The following is a 26,484-nucleotide window of genomic DNA, read 5'->3' as shown; positions in this document are numbered from 1 at the left end:
GAAGGGCGCTCCCCCGACGATGCTCTACGGCAGGCTAAGCCCCCAAGATAGAGAACGGACGGACTTACAGACAAACATACAGGATACTCTGTTAGTTGTAGTAGATGACTCTGCGCAAGTAGACGGCAACCAAGGTAGCGATGCCGAAAGCCACTACCGGACCATTCGCGTCACCACTCTGGGTCGGTAAGGTAGATCAAGGATCTTTTAGAGCTGCAATACAAATTGTTTTTTCACCTGTGGAAGTGATGATCTGGCTAAACTTACTGGAAAAGGACTTGTATTCTATAAATTTGGACCAGAGATCGCCATTTCAAAGGCAGTCCACACTTCTGCTCCATGTACTTTGCTACTGCTGTCGATCAAGTGCCCTAACGGCGCTTCAGTAGCTCAAAGACCAGTTCAACGTTGGTGCGACCCATCTCCTCGAAGGCGTCGGTCTTGGTTACGGCGTCGAAGTTATTCAGCATGAACGTGACACATTGGTCGCGCAGCACTGTTGCATTATGCAGATCTGCGGCATGGAAGATGCTGGCGGCATTCTCAATGCACAGTGATCCGAGCATCTTGCTTTCGCAAATGCGCTTCAAACGCTCGACTCCGTACTATTGTAGCAATGAAAAAATGTTAACCAGGATTACGAAGACATCATATTTGTGCAGAAGCGTACCCGATCCGCAGTGACGAATAGCTCCATTGCAACGTCAACAGCTACGTCCAGGTAATCTGTGTAGAGATACTCCAACAAAGAAATGAAGATCGGACGACGCACATCGGTAATTTGGATCTCTCGCGCACGGCTTTCCAGCATCTGTGGTAGACAGAACAAACACCTTTTTAGTTTATACTTCGAAGAAGCCTGGAGGGCCCACTTGAGTGTACAACAATTACCTCTCCGGTAAGCATCGCATTGAAGTAGCTGCAGCGAATACACAGAATTTTGTGACCGTATACGGGGACCCCCTCAACTGTGCAGTTCAGTCACACAAGAATCTGGTTAGTAAAAAGGAACACCAGCAAGTAAAATACAGGAATCTACGGAGTGTACCGATAAACGTCACATCACTCATGATGTCATTGTTGACCAGCATTCTCAGGTCATTGATTAGCGTGCTCTCAGGAATTTCCAGCTGGAACTCGTCTTCTCCAAATCGGAACTGCTTGAAGTCATTCAAGCGACTACTTCCATCGTAGCCACCAAAAATGATCAGGTTGGAGTCGTGAACAGTGCCAACGTGGCAGAATCGCTGTCCTGGTGGTTGCCCACTGAACTGCATAGGCTGCCAGGTATTCGTCTCTGTAGCAATCAACGATCCAGAACAACAAATTAGCATCACAACCCGAGAAAAAATAAAAAAAACAGACAGATAGATAGACATCCTGAAGCCTTCAGACAGTTCCTTACCCAAACTAAGTTCATAGAAGTCGTTCACAGCAGTGCCCGTGCTGCCGCCAAAGATGAACATGGAGTTCGCATTAATGACTGCAACATGGCTATCGCGAGCAATAGGTGCTTGACCCTCAGTCGCGAGGAGCGACCAGACCCGCGTATCTACCGAGAACGACCGCAAGCACATGTTGGTGAGTAAAAAAGATGAGGATTATTGATGCAACTAAAAAAATCATACCGAAGTCGTAAACATGGACATCGTTGAGGTGGCGAGAACCGTCGTGACCACCAAATAGCACGCATGTGTGGTTATGCACCACCAGCGACGATCGATACCTGGCAACCCACAAATTGTCATTAGTCTGCACAGCGCGATAAGAACATGAACAACCAAGCTTACCGAGGTCTCGGAACGCGTCCTGTTGCTGCCACAAGCGACCACGTGTTTGTTTCTGGCGGGCACAGCGAAGACAAAGTAACCGTAAATACTTGCACTGATAGCGCACTTCATCCAAACAAAAGCAGCAATACACAAGCGAACGCACCGAAATTGAACTCGTGGAAATCGTTTCTGTAGCTGCCATCATAACCTCCGAAGCAGTACATCGACTTGTCTGTTTCGCAACCGCACCGTCGCGCAAATCGTCAGCCACTGTACCTACCCCACCTGTACAACCTCAATCTCTCAGAAACGCACCGTACACCACAGCAGCATGGCTGTGTCGCGCCGTAGGTGGCAATCCAGCATTCACCACGACATTGCTCCACCTCTGCGTCACTGCCCCCAATTACCACCCAAAGTCACGCTGTCAGCACCTATCCACAAATTATGCAAGCTAAACCTCTGCAACGCACGGAAGTTGTACTCGATGAAGTCGTTCACGCGCGAGCTGCCGTCAAAGCCCGCGAACACGTAGAACGAGTCCTTGTAGACCACCGCGACGTGGCGGTCGCGCGGGCTCGGGGCCGAGCCGATGGCCAGCACCACCGACCAGAGCTTGCGCTTGAAGTTGAACTCGTAGAAGTCGTTGATGCGGTTCGAGCCGTCGTAGCCTGTCACAGTGGAGACGCGAAGCACCGCGTCGAGTTAGCGCATTGCAGCTCCAAATAATAGCTCCCCTCTGTGTCTGAGCATGCCACACAAGGGCTGATATATGCCCTTCCCGACAGTGTGAGACAGTCGGACGCACCCCCGAAGACGTAGAGCGAGTCCTTCCGCACGGCGCACACGTGCAGCGAGCGGTGGCACGGCGCCGCCGATGGGTTCTCGCAGGGCACGTCCACCCACGAGCGCGAGCTCGGCTGCAGCGCCATCAGGATCAACGCAGACGAGAAGACCAGGAAGTGGCACGGATCGCGACGGGCTCACCGTCAGTCGAAACGGCGGCGCCCGGCGATTGGCTGAAATGGTTCCCTTTTTCAGCGAATTAACGGTTCTCGGATTGAAAAACCTCGTGAGGTTTTTTCTAGATTTTGGGGCGGCCCAAATCCGATGCCATTTTCGAAATTGCTCCTCGAGGCGCATTAAAATGGTGCGTTGTGGGCAACAATCGGTCACCGTTGGCGGCGGCTAACGTGTGTCTGCGTGTCTCCTCGCAGTCAGGTATCGGAGGCAAGGGCGGCAAAGGAGGCAAGGGAGGAAAGGGCGTGACCTCCAAGCGGGCGCCGCAGTCGCGGTCGCAGCGTGCAGGACTCCAGGTACGAACGGGTCATGCGCGGTTGGCAACCTTGTGACACCTGTGCTCACCTCTCGCTGCTTTGCCGACCGCCAGTTCCCCGTGGGACGCATCCATCGCTTCCTGAAGAAGCGTGTGGCCAACAACCAGCGCGTGGGTGCCACGGCGGCCGTGTACGCCGCCGCTATCATGGAGTACCTGACAGCCGAGGTGCTGGAGCTGGCGGGCAACGCGTCCAAGGACCTCAAGGTCAAGCGCATCACGCCGCGCCACCTGCAGCTGGCCATCCGCGGAGACGAGGAGCTGGACACGCTGATCAAGGCCACGATCGCCGGCGGCGGCGTCATCCCGCACATCCACAAGAACCTCATCACCAAGCAGAACAAGAAGCGGATGCCGCTGTAGACACGCGCCCCGTCGCGAGCAGCCAGCAGTCCGTTACGCAGATACACCTCCTCTATCTCCCCCCTCCCCACCTCCGCGGTTCGCGCTGCGCCTACACGCGGCGCGTATATAACTAAATATGAGTTTTGTTCGCTCCCCCCTCTCGCTGCGCAGCAAGCAATAAGCGGCCGCTGTTGCCTTTTTCCCCATTTTCCCGCCAACGTCCGAAACCAAAATGCAGTGTGGACCACACACTGTACCACATTTCCGGCACACTTGACGCTGCTCCCCCTTTCCTGGGAACAAGGAAGATCGACGGGAAGATCGACGGCGGCGCATGGCGAGCGGCGCAGCGGACGTGACGGCGCCGCCCGCGGCGGCCGACGCGCTGGCCGTGGGCGACTTCCGGCGCTACCTGCTGGCCACGTGCATGCCGCTGTTCGGCGAGGGCGCGGCGCTGAGCGCGGACGGCTTCAAGGCCGACCTGGAGGAATCAGAGGTGACCATCACTCTGGACCAATTCGTCTCGGACTCGGCCACACGCGTGCTGCAGGTGCACTGCTTCCCCGCGACCCGCACGGACGACGACAGCCCCATGGACGGCTCCATGGCCAGCGGCGCGCGCGTGCGCGTGAACCTGGGCATCGAGTACGCGCCCGGCAAGAAGAGCGGCCACGACGTGGTGTGCTTCATCAAGCGCTTCAGCGCGCCGCTGGCCAAGGACCAGACGCTCAACCACCAGCTGCAGGTCATGACGCTCGGCCTGGGCTCCTCCGCCGCCGCGGCGGAAGGGGACAAGGCGGACTCGGACACGGCCACCGCCAGCAGCGGCGAGAACACGGACGAGGAGGACGAGGACAGGGGCAACCTGCTCTCCGTCGTGTACAACTACGTGCACCAGTCCTTCACGCCGCTCGTGAACGAGTACTCCAAGGTGCACATGCCGCAGAGCGACATGGCCAACTTGAGCGAGGGCACCAGAGGCCTGCCGGCTATTCGACGCAGGATGAAGGAGCTAGAGCTCGCTCTGCTGCAGTACCAGCAGAACATTGAGATCCCCGAGGTGAACCTCATCTTCCACCCGGTGATCCAGCAGGCGGCGGACCTGGTGCGCGAGAAGGGCGTGCTGATTGACGTGGAGGCGCTGGGGCTCGAGGACAAGGTGAACGACGTGGTCTTCGTGAATACTATTCAGGGAGGAGTGAGCAAGTGGATCAAGGAGATCCAGAAGGTCACGCGGCTCATCAATGAACCGATGCCGGGATCGGCAATCCAGGAGATCAACTTCTGGTGCGATCTGAACCGCGCGCTGCTTGCCGTGCAGGAAAAACTCAAGTCACCGGAGGTTGAGATTACGCTTGCTGTTCTGCAGCGCGCTAAGAGATACCTGGCAACGGTCACGTTCAGTGCGGATCACGGGTTGGGTCCGGCGATTCAGCACGTATCCAGTGTGATGACGCTGATGAAGGAGTTCCCGATGAACTCCATTTTGTCGGCCACGGACATTAACCAGCTGAACCAAGGCGTAACGCTTGTCTTCACCCACTTGAAGAAGATTCGCGTGGCTGACTCTTACAACCTGTCGCGCCTACTGCGCTTGGTGGAGGTCATGTCGAGCGACCTAACACAGCAAGTTATCAGCTTGTTGCGAGTTTATAGCCTCATCCAGGTCCCTTTTAACCAGTTTGAGCAGCTCATTTCTTCGTGCAAGGAGCTTTTCTCGAACTGGCACCGCCAGGTTGGAACGCTTTATGATCTTACAAAAGAGCTTTTCAAGCGACGAGGTGGATCAATCAACACGGAGAAGCTTCCGTTGCTTTCCGAGTTGCAGATGGAGCATGCGGCTATTGAAGAACGATTGTTGGAGCTCTATGAATTCCGAGAGCAGCACGAAAAACTGCGAGAAGTGATTCAGAGAGTGTTGGGTGGCTCGAATGCTATTGGCCTAGAGGAGACGCGCGGTGGCGATGGCACAAACGACGCACTAACTGAGATCAACTCAGCGTATTCCCAGTTGAATTCGTTGGATCCGCTTGACGTTTCTGGTGAAGGTGTGACCGCTTGGAAGAACTTGCGCAAGGCCTACGATCTGTGCATCGACCGTGTGGAAGGACGAATCATCAACAGTCTTACCAGCCGATTGAGTGCAACGTCAAACGCCGATGAGATGTTCCGCGTTTTCTCCAAGTACAATGCTCTGTTTTTCCGTCCTCGTATTCGTAGTGCTGTGCAACAATTTCAGATGCAGTTGATCGAAAATGTGAAAGAAGATGTGAGCAACCTCCAAGCCAAGTTCCGTGCACATTACGCATACTCGGAGGCGTCTCGTACAAGCAAGCTGCGCGATATTCCCCCAATTGCTGGCGCGGTGATGTGGGCCAAGCAAATTGAGCGCAAGCTGAAAATGCTGCTGTCACGTGTTGAAAGTGTTCTCGGTGTTGGGTGGGAGCAGCACGTGGAAGGCAAGGCGCTTAAAGCAGCAGCTGAGGCGTTTATTGCCAAACTCAACCCACAGCTAATCTTTGATCAGTGGGTGAACGATTTGGCATCCATGCCAATTTTCGACATCAAAAATATTATTCTGAACATTGTGACGGAAGACACGCCCCAGGGGGAGAAGAAGAAGCTGGTGGTAGCATTCAACCAACAAATTGTGACATTGTTTAAGGAGGTACGAAACTTGGAATGGTTGGGCTATCGAGTTCCTTTCACTCTCAAGATGATTGCAGAAGATGCGAAGTCAAAATACCCGTTTGCGATGTCTCTGGACGCCAGCCTCAAGACGTATACGAGCTCTTGCCGACGTATCCAACCAATTTTTGAAGCGTTAACGGCAGCATACGTTCGTGAAGTTCGCGCTACGATTGGCAAGACATTTACGAAAGGCAACGAAATGCGGTGGCATGCAGATGGGTTGGGTGAGTATGTTACTGATCTTGCCACGAAGGTGGAGCGCTTGCACGACAAGGTGGATGAGTTGCTGCAGAAAACCAGTGATATTGACAGCCTTCTGGAAAGCGTTCGAACCAGTTCAGACTTTCAAGCTGGAGACGTTCGAGCAGTCTTGGAGAAAGTTCAAGCGCATGTTGACGAGTTGAGCTTGGCTGGGTACGCAAACTTGCATGTTTTCGTCAAAAATTTGAACGGTTTGATCAGCGGAATTCTGGGCAAGAAGCTGGAAGTGCTGCTGCAACGTTGGGTTGCTTGTTTTGGCCCTCAGCCCGACGACAAGTCTTTTCAAGCTGCACTCGCCGAAGCCGGACTTACCATCACAACGCACCAGATCCTTCTGAAGAACCAAGTTCTGTATCTGGAGCCGTCAGTTGGTGATGCGCGCCGTGATTGGTTGGCGCATCTTCAAAATTTATTGAACTCCGTGTGCGATCTGCCAAAGATTCAGACATCCTCGTACGAAAATGTCTATGGAAAGTCGACTGTGTCAGCCTTGTCGTCGCCACCCCGTAAGAGTGCTAGCTCGAGGCGACGTGAGGCCGTATTTAAGGAAGCTCTGAATCAAGTGCCCCTTGACTTGCTTATTAATGCATACAGTGTCCTGGATATCACTGTGAGTGATGTGGAAAAGTATGCGTCGACGTGGCTTCAATATCAAGCTTTGTGGGACATGGACGCTCAGACTGCGTTAAACAGTGTTGGTGAAGACCTTCGGAAGTGGCAACAAATTCTGGTGGAGATTAAGAACGAGCGTAATGCGTTTGATGCCGTCTTCAACACTAAACGATTCGGCCCGATGGTTATTAACTACCAACAAGTGCAAGCGCAAGTAAATGTGAAATATGATGTGTGGCACAACGAGTTCCTGGCTTACTTTGGCGATCTCCTCCGCGACCAAATCAACTCGTTCTATTCGACAATTTCTTCCAAAAGGACGCTACTGGAACAGCATGCTCTTGAAGCTGCGACCGCACAAGTGGTTGCTGCAATCACGCTCATCCAAGAAATGCGTCAGATGCGAGTCCAGTGGGAAGAAGCTGTGGAGTCATTCGAACAGGGGGAGCGTTTGCTGAAAAAGCAGCGATACAGGTTCTCTGCCGACTGGCCGTCGTTGGCGAATGTGGAGGGAGAGTGGGAAGCGTTTATTCAGCTACTCGAGCGAAAAACCGCTGCTATGGAGAGTCAGTTGCCTCAGTTGCAGGCAAAGATCATGGAAGAAAAAAGTGTGTTGGACAGCAAAATTAGCAAGGCTGTTACTGAATGGGACAGCTCCAAACCGTTGCAAGGTGGTCAATCACCAAAGGCAGCAACGGAATTGCTGATCGTATACGACACACGCTTCAAGCTCCTGCGTGCTGAGCAAGACAAGACTAATGCAGCTTTGGACGCTTTGAACATCTCCTACGTGTCAGGAATGGGAGGATCTTCAATCGATGACGATCGCAGCTCGTACGGTGACCTTTCAAGAGCCATGGAAGAGCTATCTGGATTGGATGAGGTTTGGAAGAGTATTTCGAAGGTTTGGGCTCATGTCGACGAGCTGCAAGATACGCTTTGGTCTGCTGTTCACCCTCGCAAAGTCCGGAAGCAGCTGGATGAAATCGTCGAGGAAATGCGCCGTTTCCCTGCTCGTGTCCAGCAGTATGAAGCCTTCGAACATTATACTGCATTGATTCAATCGCGAAAGACGATGAACTCTTTGCTATCGGAATTGAAGTCCGACGCAGTTCGTGACCGTCACTGGAAGCAAATCTTGCGTCTGCTAAATATTTCGTCCCCGTTCACGGAATTGACGTTGCGCAGTTTTTGGGAATCAAAGATCTCCGCCAATGACAACGAGCTGAAATCGATCATTCGTACTGCTCAGGGCGAAATGGCGCTTGACGAGTTCTTGCGCCAAGTGTCGGATTACTGGACCAACTACCAGCTTGACTTGGTCAATTACCAGAATCGCTGCCGAGTCATTCGTGGGTGGGATGAAATGTTCGCTAAACTTGATGAACATCTGAACAGTTTGAGCAGCATGAAGCAGTCACCATACTACCGCGTGTTCGCAGAGCTGGCTACCAGCTGGGAAGACAAACTTACAAGAATTCGTAGCATTCTGGACTTCTGGATTGATGTCCAAAGACGCTGGGTGTACCTTGAAGGTATCTTTTTCGGGTCCGCAGACATTAAGCAGCAGTTGCCAAAGGAATTTGCGCGCTTCCAAAGCGTTGACAACGAATTCACTTCGACAATGAAACGTGTTGCGCACAAGCCCATGATTGTGGACGTTGCTAACATCCCGAACTTGTACCATTCACTGGAGCGTCAGCAAGACATGATGGGCAATGTTCAGCGTGCGCTGGGTGAATACCTTGAGCGGCAACGAGCAGCTTTCCCTCGTTTCTATTTCGTGGGCGACGAAGATCTGCTGGAAATGATCGGCAACAGCAAGGAACCGATGCAAATTCAGCGTCATCTTTCGAAGATGTTTGCTGGAATTTCCTCGTTGGAGATGGACAACAGCTCAGGTGTGATTTTGGGAATGGCGTCGCGTGAAGGCGAGGTTGTGCACTTTAGGGAGCCCGTTAAGACTACCGAAGATACCCGCATCAATGTATGGCTGGGCAAGGTGGAGGAACAGATGCGCAAAACACTGTCGCTTCTCTTAGAGGAAGCTGTGCGGTCTTACCCTACCGACGATAGCGCCGAAGCGTATTTGAAATGGGTGTCTGAGTTCCCAGCTCAAGTTGTGATTCTTGCCACTCAAGTGCAATGGTCAAACGAAGTTGAGACCGTGTTAAAGGCTGGCAGTGGTGACCTATCGTTGGTGTTGGAGCAGTTGGATAAGTTACTGTTCATTCTGAGTGAACGCGTCCTAACGGATGTAAAGAACGATGTCCGGAAGAAGTATGAGCAGCTTATCACCGAGCTTGTGCATCAGAAAAGCGTTACAAAGCGTTTGAGCCAAGCTAAGGTGAGCAGCGCCGAGGATTTCCGCTGGCTGTATCACATGCGTCACTACTTCCAAGCAAAGGAATCGGACCCCCTCAAGAAACTTACTATTCAGATTTCTAATGCAAGCTTCTCGTACGGCTTCGAGTACTTCGGTGTCGGTGAGAGGCTTGTGCAAACTCCCCTCACCGAACGTTGCTACCTCACGCTGACTCAGGCGCTGGACTTCGGAATGGGTGGAAATCCGTTTGGCCCGGCAGGTACCGGTAAGACGGAATCCGTTAAGGCCCTAGGATCTCACCTGGGTCGCTTTGTGTTGGTGTTCAATTGTGACGAGCACTTCGATTTCCAAGCAATGGGACGGATTTTTGTGGGTCTGTGCCAGGTTGGTGCTTGGGGGTGTTTTGATGAGTTTAACCGTCTTGAGGAGCGCGTTCTTTCCGCTGTGTCTCAGCAAATTTTGGCGATCCAGAGTGGAGTGTCGTCGTTGAAGGTTGGAAAGACTACTGGTGGCTCGCAGGCAGTTATGAATGGAAACGGTTCCAGCGCTACAATTGAGCTGCTGGGTAAGAGCGTCAAGCTGAATCCGGATGTGGGTATCTTCGTGACAATGAACCCAGGCTACGCAGGCCGATCAAATCTGCCCGACAACTTGAAGCAGCTATTCCGAAGCATTGCAATGGTTGCCCCTGATCGTGAACTGATCGCGCAGGTGATGTTGTTCTCTCAGGGTATTACCACAGCTGAGCAAATTTCTGCCAAGGTTGTTCTTTTGTTTAACCTCTGTGAAGACCAACTGTCGAAGCAACCCCACTACGATTTTGGGCTGCGTGCCCTGAAGAGTGTGCTCGTGAGCGCCGGTCAGCTCAAGCGAAAGATCACTCAGTCGCAGGACAGTGCAGCGCCAGCAAACATCGAGGAATTAGAAACAAAGGCGCTGATTGGTTCAATTACCGATACGATCTTACCGAAGCTAGTTTCTCACGATGTACCTGTGTTCGAGACACTGTTAAAGGGTGTGTTCCCGGGCACTGAAGCCCATCGTATTGAGGAAGATACTCTACGTGCGAAGGTCGTGGAGTTAGCAAAGAAGGAAAATTATGTTGCAAATGACCAATGGGTCGAAAAGGCTCTTCAACTGTACCAGGTGATGCAGCTTCGCCACGGTGTTATGCTTGTTGGCGCCTCTGGAACTGGAAAGTCGAGCGCATGGCGAGTGCTGATGGATGCCATGGAACTTGTTGATGGAGTAAAGGGCGAAGCGCACGTGATTGACCCCAAGGCCCTGTCTAAGGAGCACCTCTATGGCGTTCTTGACAACACAACGCTCGAGTGGACGGATGGTGTGTTCACTCACCTGCTCCGCCAAGTACTGAACAGTGTGCGAGGAGAAAGTGAGAAGCGGCACTGGATCATTTTCGATGGCGATGTGGACCCTGAGTGGGCTGAAAATTTGAACTCCGTGCTGGATGATAACCGTTTGCTGACTCTTCCTTCGGGAGAACGCCTTGAAATTCCGCCCAATGTGTGGATCATGATGGAAACGGAGACACTGCGTTACGCGACACTGGCAACAGTCAGTCGCTGTGGCATGGTCTGGTTTTCACACGACACAGTTAAGACATGCCACATCGTTGAGCATTATCTGCTTAAAATGCGGGATGATGTGTCTGTCATTTCGTCCTTCTCGCTGCAACCAACTGAGAGTGAACTTGCCAAAAAGACTGCGCATACCTATGTCGCTCTTCTGCGAGATCTAATTGATCGTGGGGATGGCATGTCTTCGTTGATTGAGATTTGCCTGGAGCAGGCAATGGGCCAAACACACATTATGGAGGTGACGGCCTTGCGCTTGTTAATGTCGATGTTTACTCTACTTGGGAGGGGTTTATCTCGCATCAATGAGTATAACGAAGGCCACTCAGACTTCCCGATGAATGTTGACCAGATGTCGCGTTTTGTACCCAAGTGGTTTGTGTTCTCGATCCTTTGGGGATTCGGAGGCTCGATGGACTCTGTGAATCGATTGGAGCTGTGCGATTTTGTTGTGCAAACTCTTGAAAACCGCTTGGTGTTCCCTGTTGCTGCGTCGTCAAGCCCGGATAACAGTCTGCTTGAGTACGAGGTGAACATTGATGATGGCGAGTGGCGTCAGTGGCTCCGATCGATCCCGCAATTGGATCTTGAAAGCCATCAGGTTTTGTCAACGGATGTTGTAGTGACAACGGTCGACACGATTCGCCATGTCGAAGTACTGAGAGGGTGGCTTTCACAGCACCGACCGCTTATTCTATGTGGTCCTCCTGGTAGCGGTAAGACGATGACGTTGACCTCGACGATCAACTCCCTCCCCGAGTTCGAATTCGCTAGCCTCAACTTTTCGTCTGGAACTTCACCCGAGCTTATTCTGAAAACATTCTCTCAGTATTGCGAGTACAAGCGTACTCCGAATGGAATGATGCTGGCACCGAATGCACCGGAGAAATGGTTGGTAGTGTTCTGCGATGAAATAAATCTTCCGGAGGCTGATCGCTACGGTACGCAGCGTGTGATCACATTCTTAAGACAGCTTATCGAACAAGGTGGTTTCTGGTTGGGTGGAAAGAACGCTTGGGTGCGGTTGGAGCGCATTCAATTTGTCGGTGCTTGTAACCCACCGACGGACCCAGGTCGTGTCCCAATTTCTCTGCGTTTACTGCGTCATGCTCCGGTGCTATTGGTTGATTTCCCGTCGTATCCGTCTTTGAAGCAGATCTACGGAACATTCAACCGTGCACTGCTAAAATTGACCCCATCGCTCCGTTCGTACGTGCAACCACTTACTGATGCGATGGTTGACGTATACGATAGCAACCAAAAGAAGTTCTCAGCGGAGATGCAACCGCACTACATCTATAGTCCCCGAGAGCTGTCCAGATGGATGCGCGCACTCTATGAAGCGATTGAGCCGCTGGAGTACGAAATCGACGTGGAAACACTGGTCAAGTTAGTTTTCCACGAAGCGTTACGACTTTTCATGGACCGTTTGGTGACATCCGATGAACAGAAGTGGTGCTTCCATATGGTGAAGGAAACCCTGAGGAATCACTTCCCACAAAGTGCAACAGCTCTAGAGGTGGTGGAATATGGCGGTCAGCATCCAATTTTGTTCAGTACATGGCTGTCAAAGAATTACACTGAAGTTACGACGACGGATTTGCGGAAACACATCGAAGCCCGCTTGCGTGTCTTCTACGAGGAAGAACTCAATGTCCAGCTTGTCGTATTCGATTCAGTGATAGATCATGTGCTTCGCATTGATCGTGTTCTTCGCCAGCCGCTTGGCCACTTACTGCTGGTTGGTGAAAGCGGAGCCGGTAAGACCGTTTTGTCCCGTTTCGTTAGCTGGATGAACGGCATGTCCGTGTTTCAGATCAAACTTACCTCCAACTATACTCTGGATAACTTTGATGATGATCTCCGTGTTGTCCTCAAGCGATGTGGTTGTGAGGCGGAGAAGATCTGCTTCATCTTTGATGAATCCAATGTGCTTGATTCGGCGTTCTTGGAACGTATGAACGCTTTGCTAGCGTCTGGTGAAGTGCCCGGCCTGTTCGAAGACGATGAATACACGTCGCTCATGCACGCTTGCCGCGAAGCTGTGCAACGCGATGGAGTCATTGTGGAGAATACCGAAGATGAGCTCTTCCGGTACTTCACAAAACAAGTGCAGCGGAATTTGCACGTAGTGTTTACGATGAACCCAGCGTCGGGTGACTTCCAGAATCGTACCAACACCTCCCCGGCTCTTTTCAACCGATGTGTGGTTGACTGGTTCGGTACATGGAATGATCACGCATTGGCACAGGTGGCGTATGAGTTTACAAATACGCTTGATCTTGCAGGGTCTGCAGACTTTGCTATTCCGAATGATGCCGCAGAAGTCTTGGCAAAGCTGATTCCGCATATCGCTACTGGAACTTTCCGAGACGTTCTGGTTGGAAGCATTGTTCAGTTCCATCACGCTGTTCTGCTCCACATGCGTCGTCTTCAAAAGCGTCACATGAAGTACAATCACATTTCTCCTCGGGACTACTTGGAGTTTATCCGACACTTCGTGTCGTTGTATTCAGAAAAGCGGGCGCAGCTGGAGGACCAACAACTTCACTTAAATGTAGGCGTGCAAAAGCTACAGGCTACTCATGAACAAGTGGCAGAGCTGCAGGGTCAACTCAGTCTGAAGGAGAAGGAGCTCAAGAAGAAGGATGTAGAGGCCAATGAAAAGCTGCAGCAAATGGTGCAGGAACAAAATGAGGCTGAAAGGAAGAAAAAGGACACGGAGGAGCTTGCTGCTGACCTTGCGAGCAAGGACGAGGAAATTCGTTCGCGGAAAGAGGTGGTCGAGGCCGACCTTGCCCAGGCCGAGCCTGCTCTTTTGGATGCCCAGGCGTCCGTGAATTCAATTCGCAAGGCACAGCTTGATGAAATCCGTGCTCTTGCTCGACCTCCTGCTGCCGTTCGCATGACCATGGAAGCCGTTGCGGTTATGCTTGGGGAGTCGAGCTTGGAATGGGCAGACTTGCGCCGCTTTATCCGAAAAGACGACTTTATTTCCCAAGTTGTGAACTTCGATTCCGAAAAGCTTACAGCTCGCCAGCGGCACACTATTCAAACGAACTATGTCGACAAGGTTGACGAGTTTGACTACGAAAAGGTTAATCGTGCCTCGAAGGCTTGCGGTCCGCTGTATAAGTGGATTGTTTCACAGCTTAACTACACGAACATTCTGCATAAAATTCAGCCGTTGAGAGACGAGGTACAAACGCTGATCGACACATCTTCGGATCTACGTGAAAGATACGAGCAGGCCAAGTCAACTATCGACGCTCTAGAGGTCCGCATTGAAAACTTCAAGCACGAGTATGCAGCATTGATCAATGAGGCGCAAGTTATCACGAACGATATGGCTTCGGTGTCGAAGAAGGTTGAGCGCTCAGTGGCGTTGCTTAAGAGTTTGCTTCAAGAAAGTGAGCGATGGGAAGCTGGGTCTAACGATTTCGACACCCAGATGAAGACGCTTGTTGGCGATACACTATTGTCCTCTGCGTTCCTCACATACATCGGCTTCCTTGATTTCCAGCAGCGTAAGATCCTGGTGCAAGATTGGCGTGACATCCTTGATTCAATGGGCATCAGTACGAAGCCCCAGTTGAGTTTCGTGGACTATCTGTCGCGCCCTAACGAGCAGCTGGAGTGGCAGATGAGTGACTTGCCTTCGGACGAGTTGTGCTACGAAAATGCTATTATCCTGCAGCGTTTCCATCGCTTCCCGTTGATTATCGATCCGTCCGGACAAGCAAACAATTTCATTATGAAGTACTACAGCCTGAAGACAAGCACGAAAATTGCGCAAACGTCTTTCTTGGACAGCTCTTTCATGAAGGTACTGGCCAGCGCCATTCGCTTCGGTACTGCACTTTTGGTTCATGAAGTAGAGAACATTGATCCAATCCTCAATCCAGTCTTGAACCGAGAGCTTTACAAGACGGGTGGACGTGTTCTAATTCGCCTGGCCGGTGAAGAAATCGATTACTCGCCGGATTTCCGACTCTTCTTGATCACGAGAGACCCATCCTGCCGTTTCTCTCCCGACATTTGCAGCCGTGTGACGTTTGTGAATTTCACTGTCACCCCCAGTTCTCTCGAGAGTCAGGGCTTGAGTATTCTTCTCAAGAGTGAGCAGCCGGAGGCGGAGGAGAAACGCAACAATCTTTTGAAGTTGCAGGGCGAGTACCAAGCAAAATTGCGCGAGCTGGAGGACTCCTTGCTTCAGCAAATCAACAACGTCCAAGGCAATATTTTGGACGATGATCGTGTTATCAATGCTTTGGAAAGTATGAAGGCGGAGGCAGCTCAAATCTCGCAGCAAGTGGCAGAAACGGAATCAACCATGGCGATTGTGGAGGAAGCGACAAGTCGCTACCGCCCGTTGGCCAAGGCGAGTTCTCAACTGTTCTTCGCGCTTGAGAACTTGTCTTCGGTTCACTTCCTGTACCAGTACTCGCTTGATTTCTTCCTGTCGTTGCTGTCGAAGGTTTTGGCCCAGCCGACGGAAGGAGGGGATTCGATTCGCCTGGCTAGTATTTCGAAGGGTCTCTTCGTACAACTTGCTAGCCGAGTCAGTCGGGGGCTTGCCGAGAACGACAAGCTCATGTTTGCGCTACGACTATCACAGATTTACTTGGGGCTGGAACAACAGAGTGCTGCTGTTGCTGATGCTAAAACAACAATGGATGACAGCAGTACGTTTGATGGACCTACTGATGAAGACATGGACATGCTTCTTGGAAGCTCGTCAACCTTCTTTAAGGCTGATATTGGCTCCCAGCGCAGTGAACTTGAGCAGTTGCTGCCTGCTTTCTCGAAGACTGAAATGGACCAGCTGATGAAATTGACGAAGTTGTCGACGTTCAAGCACTTGGAAGAGCACGTGCGTGAACATGCCACAGAATGGAATACCTTCGTGAAAACCCCGTCAGCGGAGGAAGCTCTTCCAACTGATTGGGATGCGACTTATGTCGCAGCCTCGGCAAGTCCGCGCCGTGCAGCATTCCGAAACATGATCATTATTCACTTCTTACGACCTGACCGTATCACTTTCGCGTCAGAGCGATACATTGAATTGGTGTTTACGTCTTCGTTCCCGTGGCGTGGTGAAATTGAGCTCTCGAAGAACATCGAAGAAGACACGCAGGCCACGCGTGGAGTGCTTCTGTGCTCTACGACCGGTTTCGACCCAAGCGCGCAGATCGATGAGCTCGCGGCGGTCTTGCAGAAGAAATACAACTCGGTATCCATGGGTTCATCTGAAGGCTTCGATGCGGCTGAGAAGGGTCTGAACACGGCGTTGAAGCACGGCACGTGGCTGCTGCTGCGCAACGTCCACTTGTGCCCTTCATGGCTTGTGAGTGTGGAAAAGAAGCTTTATAATGCACGTGAAAGTGTGCATCCGAACTTCCGTCTATTCCTGACGAGCGAGATTAACCCGAACTTGCCGGTGAATCTCGTACGCATGTGTGATATCTTCGTGTTTGAACCACCCAGCGGCATGAAACTGAGTATGGTGCGATCACTTGACACGGTGGCAGCTGAACGCATGAACAACTCGCCAGCCGAACGTGCACGCCTGTACTTGCTACTTGCTTGGTTCCACGCCTTGGTGCATGAGAGACTGCGCTACGTGCCAATTGGCTGGTCGAAGACGTATGAGTTCAGCCAGTCCGACTTCCGAGGCGCATGCGATGTTATTGACCGTTGGGTGGACTCAGTGGCCAGCGGCCGCGCGCACGTGGCGCCTGACAACATTCCTTGGACAGCTATCCGAACCACGCTAAAGGAGTCGGTTTATGGTGGCCGCGTGGACAACACGTTCGACCAAGAGTTAATGGATACGCTTTTGGAGCACGTATTCACGGCAGCTAGTTACGAGAATACGTTTGAGCTTGTCACGACGGATGATGGCAATGGTTTGGTGATCGCTGAGGGTAAGACTAAGGCTCAATTCATGGACTGGGTCCTAGCACTTCCAACGACGAACCCGCCATCATGGATGGGTCTGCCACGCTCGGCGGAGACGATGGTGCTTATCAGTCAGGGTGCGCGTATGCTGCGCAACTTGCAGGTGATGCAAGACTTCTATGGAAATGAAGGCGGAGATGATAGTGCAGGCGCAGACGATGATAGCAAGATGGTTCTGGGCACTGCAGCGGCAGATGGCGCAGATGCGAGACCCAAATGGGTTCAGGACTTGGATCGCCGTGTTGGCGCGTGGTTAGAACTCTTCCCAGCGGAAGGACTTGCAGTGCCTACAGTGCGCGATCCCGTCCACTTTGGCAACCCAGTCTACCGCTGCATGTTCCGTGAACTGGAACTTGGAGCCGCATTCCTCAGCAACGTGGTTGGTTTGCTGCAAACAGTGCAGCGTGTGTGCGCTTACAAGGCTAAACCGTCGAACGAAACGCGCGAGGCCATGCGTACGCTTTACCGTGACCAAGTTCCCCCACAATGGGCTCAGCTGTATCGTATTTCCGATGAACTTAACTTGAGCGAATGGCTCTCCGACTTCTCACGACGCGTGCATCAGTTGAACGCGTTGGCCCAAGTTGCACCAACGGAACTTCTGCAGCAAACTGACGGTATCTGGCTGGGTGGTTTTTTCTCGCCTGAGGCGTTCGTGACTGCTGCTCGCCAAAGTGCTGCAGCGGATCTTGGCTGCTCGCTGGATGAGCTGCACCTACTTGCCGATGTGGAGAAACCTTCAACCTCGGCAGCTGGCGGATTTACTGCTCGTGGACTACTGCTCGAAGGTGCCACCTGGAACTTTACTGGCTTTGCATCGTCGAATGAAATTCGTAACAGTCTATCAGCCTTGCACCTGCGCTGGGCCCCGCGGGCCGAGGAATCAGATGACCTGCGGCTGCTTCCGGTGTATTCGAGCAGCAAGCGCGACACGCTGCTATTCTCTGTAGCGGTCAACGTTGAGGATGCCGCGTTCCCGAAGAAAAAGTGGGTGCAGCGCTCCGTGGCGCTTGTGCTCTGGGAGTCGCAGGCCTAGATAAGTGGCAAAGGCATGCATGCTGCCAGTAGTTGGCAGCTACTAAAGGAAATGCCCTGATCAGAGGGGGAGGGGGTCTGCATTTTATGTAGTGTTTAGCTATCGACATGGCTACGATCACCGATCAATACCAAACTATGTTGTCTCCTTTTATTGCGTTAGATTGATGGTCATGCTAAAAACCCACTTAAGTGGTAAGCCACATGACAAGTACCACGACAAGCAGGAAGAGCCGAAGATTGTCGACAACATGGACACGCTCCTGCTAACGACCCGATCGAGATGCGGATGAATTGAAACCCCCGATGAACGGTACTGCTTTTGAGCTCTTCCCAACATGACGTACAAGGCGACCCATGAGCCAAAGACGAGTTTGCCCTCCCCCCAACGAGCAACAATAAACCAAGAACGTGAAGTTCGAGTTCGTCCAATAGCGAGACCGAAATTGCTTTTTCTCATCGCCAAAACTACAGTAGTCGTTCTCGCTATGATGTTATTATAACATTCATGTATTCCAGCCATTCCCTCTTATGCTTGCGTACCAACAACACACATTCATAAGCCACTGCTAATACAGCTATGCTTTCTTCCCCACCATGGCTTTCTGCGCCATATACTACTTTGCCACGCCAATACGTCGTTGCTGCATGAGGGCAACAAGCACTGAGCGTAAGTCACCAACTGTTACACCAGTGCAAGTACCTTCTCCCTTCTGCTGCTGCTCAATAGTGCTGGATGCAAAAGTGGTACGGAGAGCACGGAGTACGTGAAGCATGTCCACATGAGTTGGCTTGAGCATGAGTAAGACCTTCAGCTCCTCGGCATCACGATGCTTCATACAATATTCCAGCAGCAGGAAGTAAATAGCGCTTGAAGCGGTAGCACGGGCTCTTGTCTCCTCTTCCTGCTCATCATCACCCGGGTTCTGATCATTTTGTGGATCCTTCAGCAACAGCAGAAGCTTTTGTTTGCCCTCTTCGTACAGATGGCACTGCAATAGTGCTCTACACGCTTCAGAGTGGTGGCCACAGTAGCTCAGAAGGTCTACGTACGCTAACAACGACGCCTTGGCTGCTTGTCCGTCCTTACTTTCTTTCCTTCGAAGCACTTTGATCGTGAAAAACTCCAGCGGAGGAAAAAGTGTCAGAGCTCGCTCAGCATGCGATCGAGCTACAGGCTGGTGCCCAGACAATGAAAAGATTCGTGGGCAGAAACGCTCCACGCACCGGATAAAGGGAAGCAACGACGAGGGCTCGTACAGTAGAAACAAGCGGCTCATAGATTCCAAGTACATGTGCTTGGAAAAAGACGACGCGGCAACATTGCGGAAATCCGCTAAGACGCGTTCATTATGAAACAGGCGATGGCTGGGTGTTGCTTCTGCTCGAACCACGCGACGCGAAATACCTAGTTGCTGTTGCTCCTTGAAAGCCACACCATCCAAGAGAAAAGACTCTAGCTGTAAAAGCCATTGTTGTCCTTGACGCTCTGAGCTTGTGCTACAGCCGGCAGCAAAACGTAAACTGCTCATAGGACGTAGTTTTCGACTCAATCGAAAGTTCCGCGCATCCTCCGGGTCTAGCATCGAATCCTTGCGCCGAATGCTGTTCTGTTCATCTTGCGGCGCTGTTAAATCATCTTTGTTGGCGAGCACGGTAGTAAGCTCGCTCACCGCTCGAGATTGTCGGTTGTTCAGACCTTCGGTGGATGATACAGGTGAAGACAATTCCATAGAGTTGCTACCGCTGCTTCCTTCCAGGCGAGCAAGCTTCCGCTTTGCCAAGACGATCCAGTTAGCGAGATGATGCAGCGACTCTAGGTTGGCAGGCGTCAATCGAAGCAAATGGTTGTCAGATTTTCGGGCAGCGCCTGTCTCATCCAAACGGCCGTACGAGCGAATTCCACTCGCAGTACCGTATATCGCGGCTACATGCTGCGCGAGCTCGTGAACAACGTGCTCGAATGTTGCTCGATTGTCGAGCAGCGCCAACAGTAGTGCGGGGCTAGAAACAGTGTTCCATACCGCTTCCCAGGCTTCAGGGTGGCTTTGAGTCGGATCCATTGCGGAGGGAGTGACTTGCTCTAAGATTTCGAGCGCATACCGCACCGCTTCTAAGTGCAAACCACCAGTGCCATAATCCTTTACCGCCAGGAACGCAGCCTCAGGGTATTTTTTCTCTGCCTCATGTTTGTTTCCTTGTTTCGAAGACTGTGGCTGGTGCAATGCTCTCGCGATCGACTTTGCAGGAGGCAGGCGAATCGTCCAAAAACCACCCGGAGCCCATAGTCCAACCGAGCTAGCGCCACCCGAAATGGTCCAAAACTTGCATTTTCCACCGCCACGTTGCTGAGAGTAGCTTGCTATCGTGTCCGGCAAGTCTACATATTCCAGTAATTCGCCGGCGATTAAGGTATATACTCGCAGAACACGCTGAGTCAACACAAGAAGAACGTGACGATGTGCAGCAACGTCTTGCACTTCAACATCCTGGTCTTTGCCGTCGACAGCATCACCATTAGACTGTGTCCAGGGCGTCAAAGTGGCAAGCTTGCGAGAAAAAAGCGTAGTGCACGATTCACTGTCGCGTGCACTGTTACTGCCGTTGACGTTGGAAGAAGCGCTCGAAGACTTTGGCGTCACAAGATATACCTCTCCTGAATCACGGTGCAATAAAACAAGCTCGCCAGTCACAGTGTGCACACAAATCATTAGCAGCGCAATCTCCGGAACCGCGCTTCCCTCATCAAACGAAAAAATATCGTGCCAACCCAGCTCCACAGTACGCAGAGAAGCCGTTGAGCTCCGAAAGAAGACACCTTGTGTTTTCGAAATCGCGAAAAGCCCCAGTTTCGAGCTCAGCAACTTTACAATATCATCGCACGCCGGCTTCGGCGTGAAAGCACTCCCAACAACCACATCAGTCGCCCGCAGGGCATCCGTCGCCCGTTCAAAGCGCAGTCGTCGAAGCTTCAACTTCGGCTCCTGCTTAGTCGCCGTCGACCACCACACGAGGTCCGTCGCACCACTGGAACCAGGTCCACTGCCACCGCCACTGTTGCTTCCAGTATCTCCACCCAATCCCAGCACTGTACTATCCAGAGGCAAATCCATCGTCGTAAAGGCCGCCACCGGCCGCGTCCACTTCAAGTTGGGGTTCTCCAAGAAGCACAACCTATTCAGAAACACCCACTGGAACAGATCCGCCTGCCACTCCCACAAGTACGCCATACCGTCTTCCCTGGCCACGACACACCTCAACGGCGCTGCAGCCCCCACAGCCCCCGACGACGAGTTGAACGAGTCGTTGAGTCCTCTGCTGCTGCTTTTATTGATTTTCTGAGGTTTCTGCAGACTGCCGCCACTGCGAATGAACCTGATGGAAACCACGCGGCAGTCGAACCTGGCACACAATAAAGGGGCCTTGATCAGCACGCTGCCTTCTTTGCCGCCTGCAGCTCTGGTGTGCGGGGCAAAGAGCTCTTCGAGCAGCTCCAGCTCGTCCACCTGCTGGGGCGGTAACTGTGCCCCCGGGGTCTTATTTTTCCTGCTCTTGTTCTTGTCTTCATAGCCCCCACGGCGTGACGGGGGTAGTGCATCCAGCACGTAGACAACTCGAGGCGCAGCGGGGGCAGAAGTTGAAGCCGAAGATGAAGCTGATGGCGTCACGGGCGTCGTGTTGCTCCGAGCCGGGGACTTTAATTGTACCCCCGGGGGCCTTCGTACCAATACTAGAGCCAAATGACCGGCCGTCGGAACGCAAAGCTCCAGTTCATAGGGAAAATCGGCACTAAACTGGTCGTCCGCGCTCTGCTCTTGAAGCTCCTGGCTCTCCTGCCCTTCCTGGCCGCCGCCGGACGTCAGCGCGCGCAGCAGACGCGCACCTCGCACCGACGGCCACGTGAGACCCCCGCGCACCACGCGCGTGCGCTGGGACGGCGTCGCCGCCGCCGGAGGGAGCGTCATGGGACCTGCTCGAGGGAAGATATGCTACTGTAATACTCGCTTTAGTGACCACTTGAAGGGAAATATGTGACGTGTGAGTGAACTAGATGGCTACATTTCTAGGAACGAGCTTTTTGACAAGCATGGGGAGTCAGGAGCCCGTGGGTTACGCTCTGTGCATTAATGCGACCAAGAGCTGAATACTCTGAGAGGCTTGTGATGGTGAAAGGTGCGGTGACTTGCCTATGGATTGTCCGCGTGCCTGACAGGTATCCTAGTGCCTGACCAGCGCATCCGCGCTTTGAGCTCTTGGTCTGGATCGTATTACTTACCTACTGTACTTGCTCATGTGGAGAATTTGAGTGCTGGGAAACTACTACTGTCCAACGAGTCACTTGAGCTGCTGGATCATACCTATTGCTTGCGGACGTCAGTGCGGCAAGGTATGGGTGGCTGCAGCTGATGCCCACAGATGTAAGAGGCCGGCGGTAAGAACTACGCAGCGCGTTGGCAATGCAATGGGCGTGGCAATGAATACGCATGCATCCCATAGTTTTAGCAGCTGTCGCAGCACCTGCAGTCTCTGTCATAAGAAGGCGTTCTCCGTTACAAGATGTTGGTAGAGCGTATCTTCGCTGGGGCGGGCTCTCGTGTCGTGGTCTATGGTCGCCTCTAATGAAAACACGCTCGCAGCGATCACCGGAGCAAGTCGTCCATCGCGGAGCGCCAAGGCACTGGATGTTGTGTCTGACGTCAGAAGTAAAGGCGAGAATACAGACCATTGCTCCGTGCACGCACCTATCGCCGAACCGACTCGCGTCTTCGAGCCTTTGCAATGCTGACAGCAGGTCAGGTACGTGTACGGTAGTCGAAAATTTACAGTACCAGGACACTCGGGAAGGAGCAAACTTCCTATCCAGCTGGCCGCATGGACATTGGTGCGCTTATGAGTGCAGTCACCGTACGGTAACCACCTCGCATGTTTTCAAATAGGATGGTGCGAGCTCTCTCGTGCCAATCCTCGTCAATCGCTCGTGCAGTCTTCGCCTTGTCGTGGACGACTTAGGTCAGCAAGCGCTTTAGACGAAGGTCAGGCCGAACGAGCCCTTCGATCGGACGACGGGCGCTCTCTTAGCGTGTTTTCGCACTTTTGAAACGCGTCAAACGCTCAAACGCTCAAACGCGGCAGCCTGATAGTCCGACGTAGCGGGACAACCACCACCACAACCATTCAGTAAAATGACGAGCGCCGAAGAGCTTGACCGACCGTCCTGGGCCACCGTGCCCTGCGTGAACCCGAGGGAGGCGCCGCTCATCGGCCCCGGCCATGCGTACGCTGTGCGCAAGGACTCGCTGTACATTTTCGGAGGTGAGCCCGTGCTCTCCTAGGGCGGACCATTAGTGCACCTCTCGATCATGAGTAACCGGTTCCGTTGTCCTATGTCTGCAGAGCGCAACCTTCCCGCGGTTCCGACACGCAGCAGCTCGGTGATCCGCCAGCAGTCGAACAACTTCTTCGAGTTCAATTTCGCTCGCAAGGAGTGGTCAACCGTCCTGGGCAATGGCGTGTGTCCGAGTCCGCGCAAGAGCCACTCCGGCGTGATCTACAAGGACTCGTTCTTCGTGTTCGGAGGATACGATGGCGACAGACGCCTGAACGATTTCTTCTCTTACAACTTCTGTAAGCAGCGCGCTTAAACTGCACATTCGTTATTTGAACTTATTGCTGACGTGGTTGAGTGTGGATGGAAATGCAGTGACGCAAAACTGGACCAACGTGTTTGTCAACGCGGGGCAGCAGCCGACGCCTAGATATGGACACGCCGCTGTGGTGTATGGTAAGTGCTCTACTTGGAGCGGATTGCGGGCGACTAGATCTAACTTCAGGTTTGTTTGCACTCGACTAGACAATGCGATGTACATTTTCGGTGGAAATGACAGCCACTACGATCGCGAGTCGATGTCAAGTCGCAGCTCCAGCGAGTATGGACGGTTGGACTCCGGTCGCCACGTTAACGACATGCACTCGTTTAACTTGGGTACGTGGACTTTTAAAGAGTTTTTGACTGCATCAAATTAATGGCGTTTGCATCTTTGTTTTGTCGTGGGGCAGAAACCAACTCGTGGTCGCTAATTCGTACGAGCGGGGAAGTGCCGTATCCTCGGTAGGGATTCCTGATGCGTGCAGTAGCTGGGTGATATTTGAGAAGTTCTGATGAGCTGCTTCATTTTGTTTGGAAATCTCACGTTAGAGAGGGAGCTTCGATGGTTGTGCACAACCAGAGCTGCCTGTTGTTCGGGGGATACGACAACGATCTGGGTTATCTGAACGATGTCCACGTTTTCAACTTTGGTAAGCAATTGCCCATAAAATTGTCTGCCTCCACAATGGTGACACCCATAAGTATTTTGCTCTGGCTCAATTCATTTTACGCTGTTCACCGATAACAGATAGCCGAGTTTGGTCGAGCTTGGACACGAAGGGCACGGCCCCAGCAGGATGCCAGAATCCGCTCGTAACTTTACACAACAACTCTCTTTTTGTGTTTGGTGGGAAAACGGACCCCAATTTGTACGAGCTCGACCTTGGTACGACGATGGGGCAGACCGTTGTGTTCGTTAAGATCTTGAGCTAACTTGTCACTGGTCGCTGGTAGATTCCAACACTTGGACAGCAGTTGCTTACGAAGGCTCCTCTCCGAAGAGCAACGCATCAGCGGGATGCGTCAATGACGGCAGCCTGTTTGTTTTGAGTGACCACAACGATGCGGTCAGCTTCAAACAAATGAAGTTGCCAGAGAAGAAGGTCGAATCGAAGATATCAGAGGATCTGGTCCCTGACGAGGAAGGCACAGCCATTGCTCACCTTCGCTCGCTCGTCAACAACCAACTCATGAGTGATGTCACTTTCATTGGTAAGAATATCCATCTGAAACCTCGCAATCGAGTATTTCACGTAAGTCTCACACGAGTTACTATCGTTATCTGTCTTTTATAGTTGAAGGAGCCCCGGTTTTCGGCCACAAGAGCCTCTGTGTGCGCTGCAACTACTTCAAGGCCATGTTTACTGGAGAGGTAGGTGCCAGATGCACAGCGTGTGCACGCAAGAACTTGTTGACTTATTACTGTATTGAGCTGGATAGATGCTGGAAAGCACTGCCGCTGAAGTCGAGATTTCAGATGTCAGCCGAACGACGTTTCTCTCCCTGCTGGAATATGTGTACACCGATCGGCTAGCAGCTGCAGATGAAGATGTCAAGGATTTGTTCGTAGCCGCAGATCGGGTACGTCTGCTTATCACTCTGATCGCTGCTCGTTCAAGTCACGGACTAAATTCATTCTTGCTTGCTGAGCAGTACGGGATCGAAAGCCTCAAACGACGCTGTGCACAGAAACTACTGATGTCCGTTTGCGTGGACAACGTGTCAAGCATCCTCCAGGCAGCTGACCAACATAATGCTCCGTCACTGCGAGACGAGTGCTTCGCGTTCACGCTTCGCAACTTCGACACCGTCTCGAAGACCCCGTCGTTCCTTGAAATGGCTCGCACTAACATCGAATTGGCACTGCAGATTTTGCAGCAGCGCTAGCTACGTGGTAGATGCTATGTCGTTTTGGTAGGAGTACCGGTCTTGACAATGAGATCAGGATTGGACATTGATATGGCGGTGCTTGCTGCACCACAAAGCATAAACTATGGTCCTTGAATGTCGTGAATCAACAGAGCCTACTGTGCAACCCGTGGCAATATCCAAAGCTTTCTGTGCGTCGTTTGTGACTTTTCGGGGGTTTCGTGACGGGGATCGAGTGGTCACAGAAGGATCGTGCATCATGTCATGGACATGGACATCGGAACAGGACAACCTCCTGAAGCAGGTCACCAGCCGCTACACTTTTTGGTCGCTGAGAGCAACTGCAATTAACAAAGACCCCCGAAAAAGACCCCGACCAAGCAGGCAGAAGGCACTATTACTGGATTTCGCAGTCTGAAATCGCTAATGCAGCGATTGAGTGGGCCCCCGAGAGGGCCAAACTGTTGGCATTCGTTGACAAAACAACATTGGGAGAAGCCTACAAAACCACGATAAATTGCAACCAACTCGTACGGAAGCTCAAATCGCTGAACCGAGACCTGAACGGCGAGAAGAGAGGTTCAAAGTTCGCGCAGTGCTCAAGTGATGACGAAGATGAAATGGAGAAAAGCTAGCCCGCCAATGGGGCGCTCAGTCCATGTCACAGTCATGTTTTTTTTTTGAATTTACACGCATGGATGCGGTCAAGTGTCGGAAAACCGGAAATGCTGTGGCTTCAAATGGTGATTTTCACACGAGTGCATTTTTGCGCGCTTGAACTATTTCAAGTCGATGTTTGCTGAACAAGTATGGTAATACTCCTTGCTAGTCTACATCGTTAATTCCGAGGAGTAATGGTGAGTGTTGTGTACACAGATGCGAGGAAACAGAGGCCGCAGTGTGGTTTCAGTCCCTGTGTTTACCTGAATATGTTTACACCAACCGTCTGAACGCGGCGAAGGTTGATCTGGAAGAGCCTTACATCGCCGCTGATCGGGTATAAATGTCTTGCGTGCACGCTTCGCAACGCTCAC

At 52.2% G+C, this 26,484-nt stretch overlaps 5 protein-coding genes across 5 annotated transcripts; 3 read left to right on the top strand and 2 right to left on the bottom strand.

The window, feature by feature from the left end:
• Nucleotides 1-371: 371 nt before the first annotated feature.
• Nucleotides 372-2,704, bottom strand: IUM83_13656 (Kelch-type beta propeller; the record flags this gene model as incomplete). The annotated part of the gene is made up of 11 exons (XM_067938350.1): nucleotides 372-605; nucleotides 671-811; nucleotides 892-968; nucleotides 1,049-1,297; nucleotides 1,406-1,552; nucleotides 1,629-1,726; nucleotides 1,791-1,842; nucleotides 1,936-2,004; nucleotides 2,088-2,168; nucleotides 2,246-2,443; nucleotides 2,581-2,704. 11 exons carry the CDS (start codon nucleotides 2,702-2,704, stop codon nucleotides 372-374), a joined length of 1,470 nt encoding a protein of 489 aa, XP_067797951.1.
• A 215-nt stretch (nucleotides 2,705-2,919) lies between these two features.
• Nucleotides 2,920-3,471, top strand: IUM83_13655 (histone H2A.Z; the record flags this gene model as incomplete). Its single annotated transcript, XM_067938349.1, has 3 exons — nucleotides 2,920-2,922; nucleotides 2,990-3,088; nucleotides 3,163-3,471. 3 exons carry the CDS (start codon nucleotides 2,920-2,922, stop codon nucleotides 3,469-3,471), a joined length of 411 nt encoding a protein of 136 aa, XP_067797952.1.
• A 316-nt stretch (nucleotides 3,472-3,787) lies between these two features.
• IUM83_13654 (Dynein heavy chain) lies at nucleotides 3,788-17,935 on the top strand (the record flags this gene model as incomplete). Its single annotated transcript, XM_067938348.1, has 2 exons — nucleotides 3,788-5,722; nucleotides 5,981-17,935. 2 exons carry the CDS (start codon nucleotides 3,788-3,790, stop codon nucleotides 17,933-17,935), a joined length of 13,890 nt encoding a protein of 4,629 aa, XP_067797928.1.
• A 2,709-nt stretch (nucleotides 17,936-20,644) lies between these two features.
• On the bottom strand, nucleotides 20,645-21,899 carry IUM83_13653 (putative RxLR effector; the record flags this gene model as incomplete). The annotated part of the gene is made up of 2 exons (XM_067938347.1): nucleotides 20,645-20,670; nucleotides 20,753-21,899. 2 exons carry the CDS (start codon nucleotides 21,897-21,899, stop codon nucleotides 20,645-20,647), a joined length of 1,173 nt encoding a protein of 390 aa, XP_067797947.1.
• Nucleotides 21,900-23,117: 1,218 nt separating this feature from the next.
• IUM83_13652 (Kelch repeat-containing protein) lies at nucleotides 23,118-25,468 on the top strand (the record flags this gene model as incomplete). Its single annotated transcript, XM_067938346.1, has 11 exons — nucleotides 23,118-23,247; nucleotides 23,329-23,559; nucleotides 23,636-23,716; nucleotides 23,786-23,917; nucleotides 23,992-24,043; nucleotides 24,131-24,231; nucleotides 24,330-24,467; nucleotides 24,536-24,793; nucleotides 24,877-24,953; nucleotides 25,022-25,162; nucleotides 25,235-25,468. The coding sequence occupies 11 exons, from the start codon at nucleotides 23,118-23,120 to the stop codon at nucleotides 25,466-25,468; spliced, it is 1,575 nt and encodes a 524-aa protein (XP_067797948.1).
• Nucleotides 25,469-26,484: the final 1,016 nt, after the last annotated feature.

The sequence above is a fragment of the Phytophthora cinnamomi genome (genome assembly GCF_018691715.1).
Source record: "Phytophthora cinnamomi strain GKB4 chromosome Unknown Contig12, whole genome shotgun sequence".
Taxonomy (NCBI): domain Eukaryota; phylum Oomycota; class Peronosporomycetes; order Peronosporales; family Peronosporaceae; genus Phytophthora; species Phytophthora cinnamomi.
The sequence above is the reverse complement of the archived record's forward strand: the minus strand, read 5'-3'. Positions and strand labels throughout refer to the sequence as shown.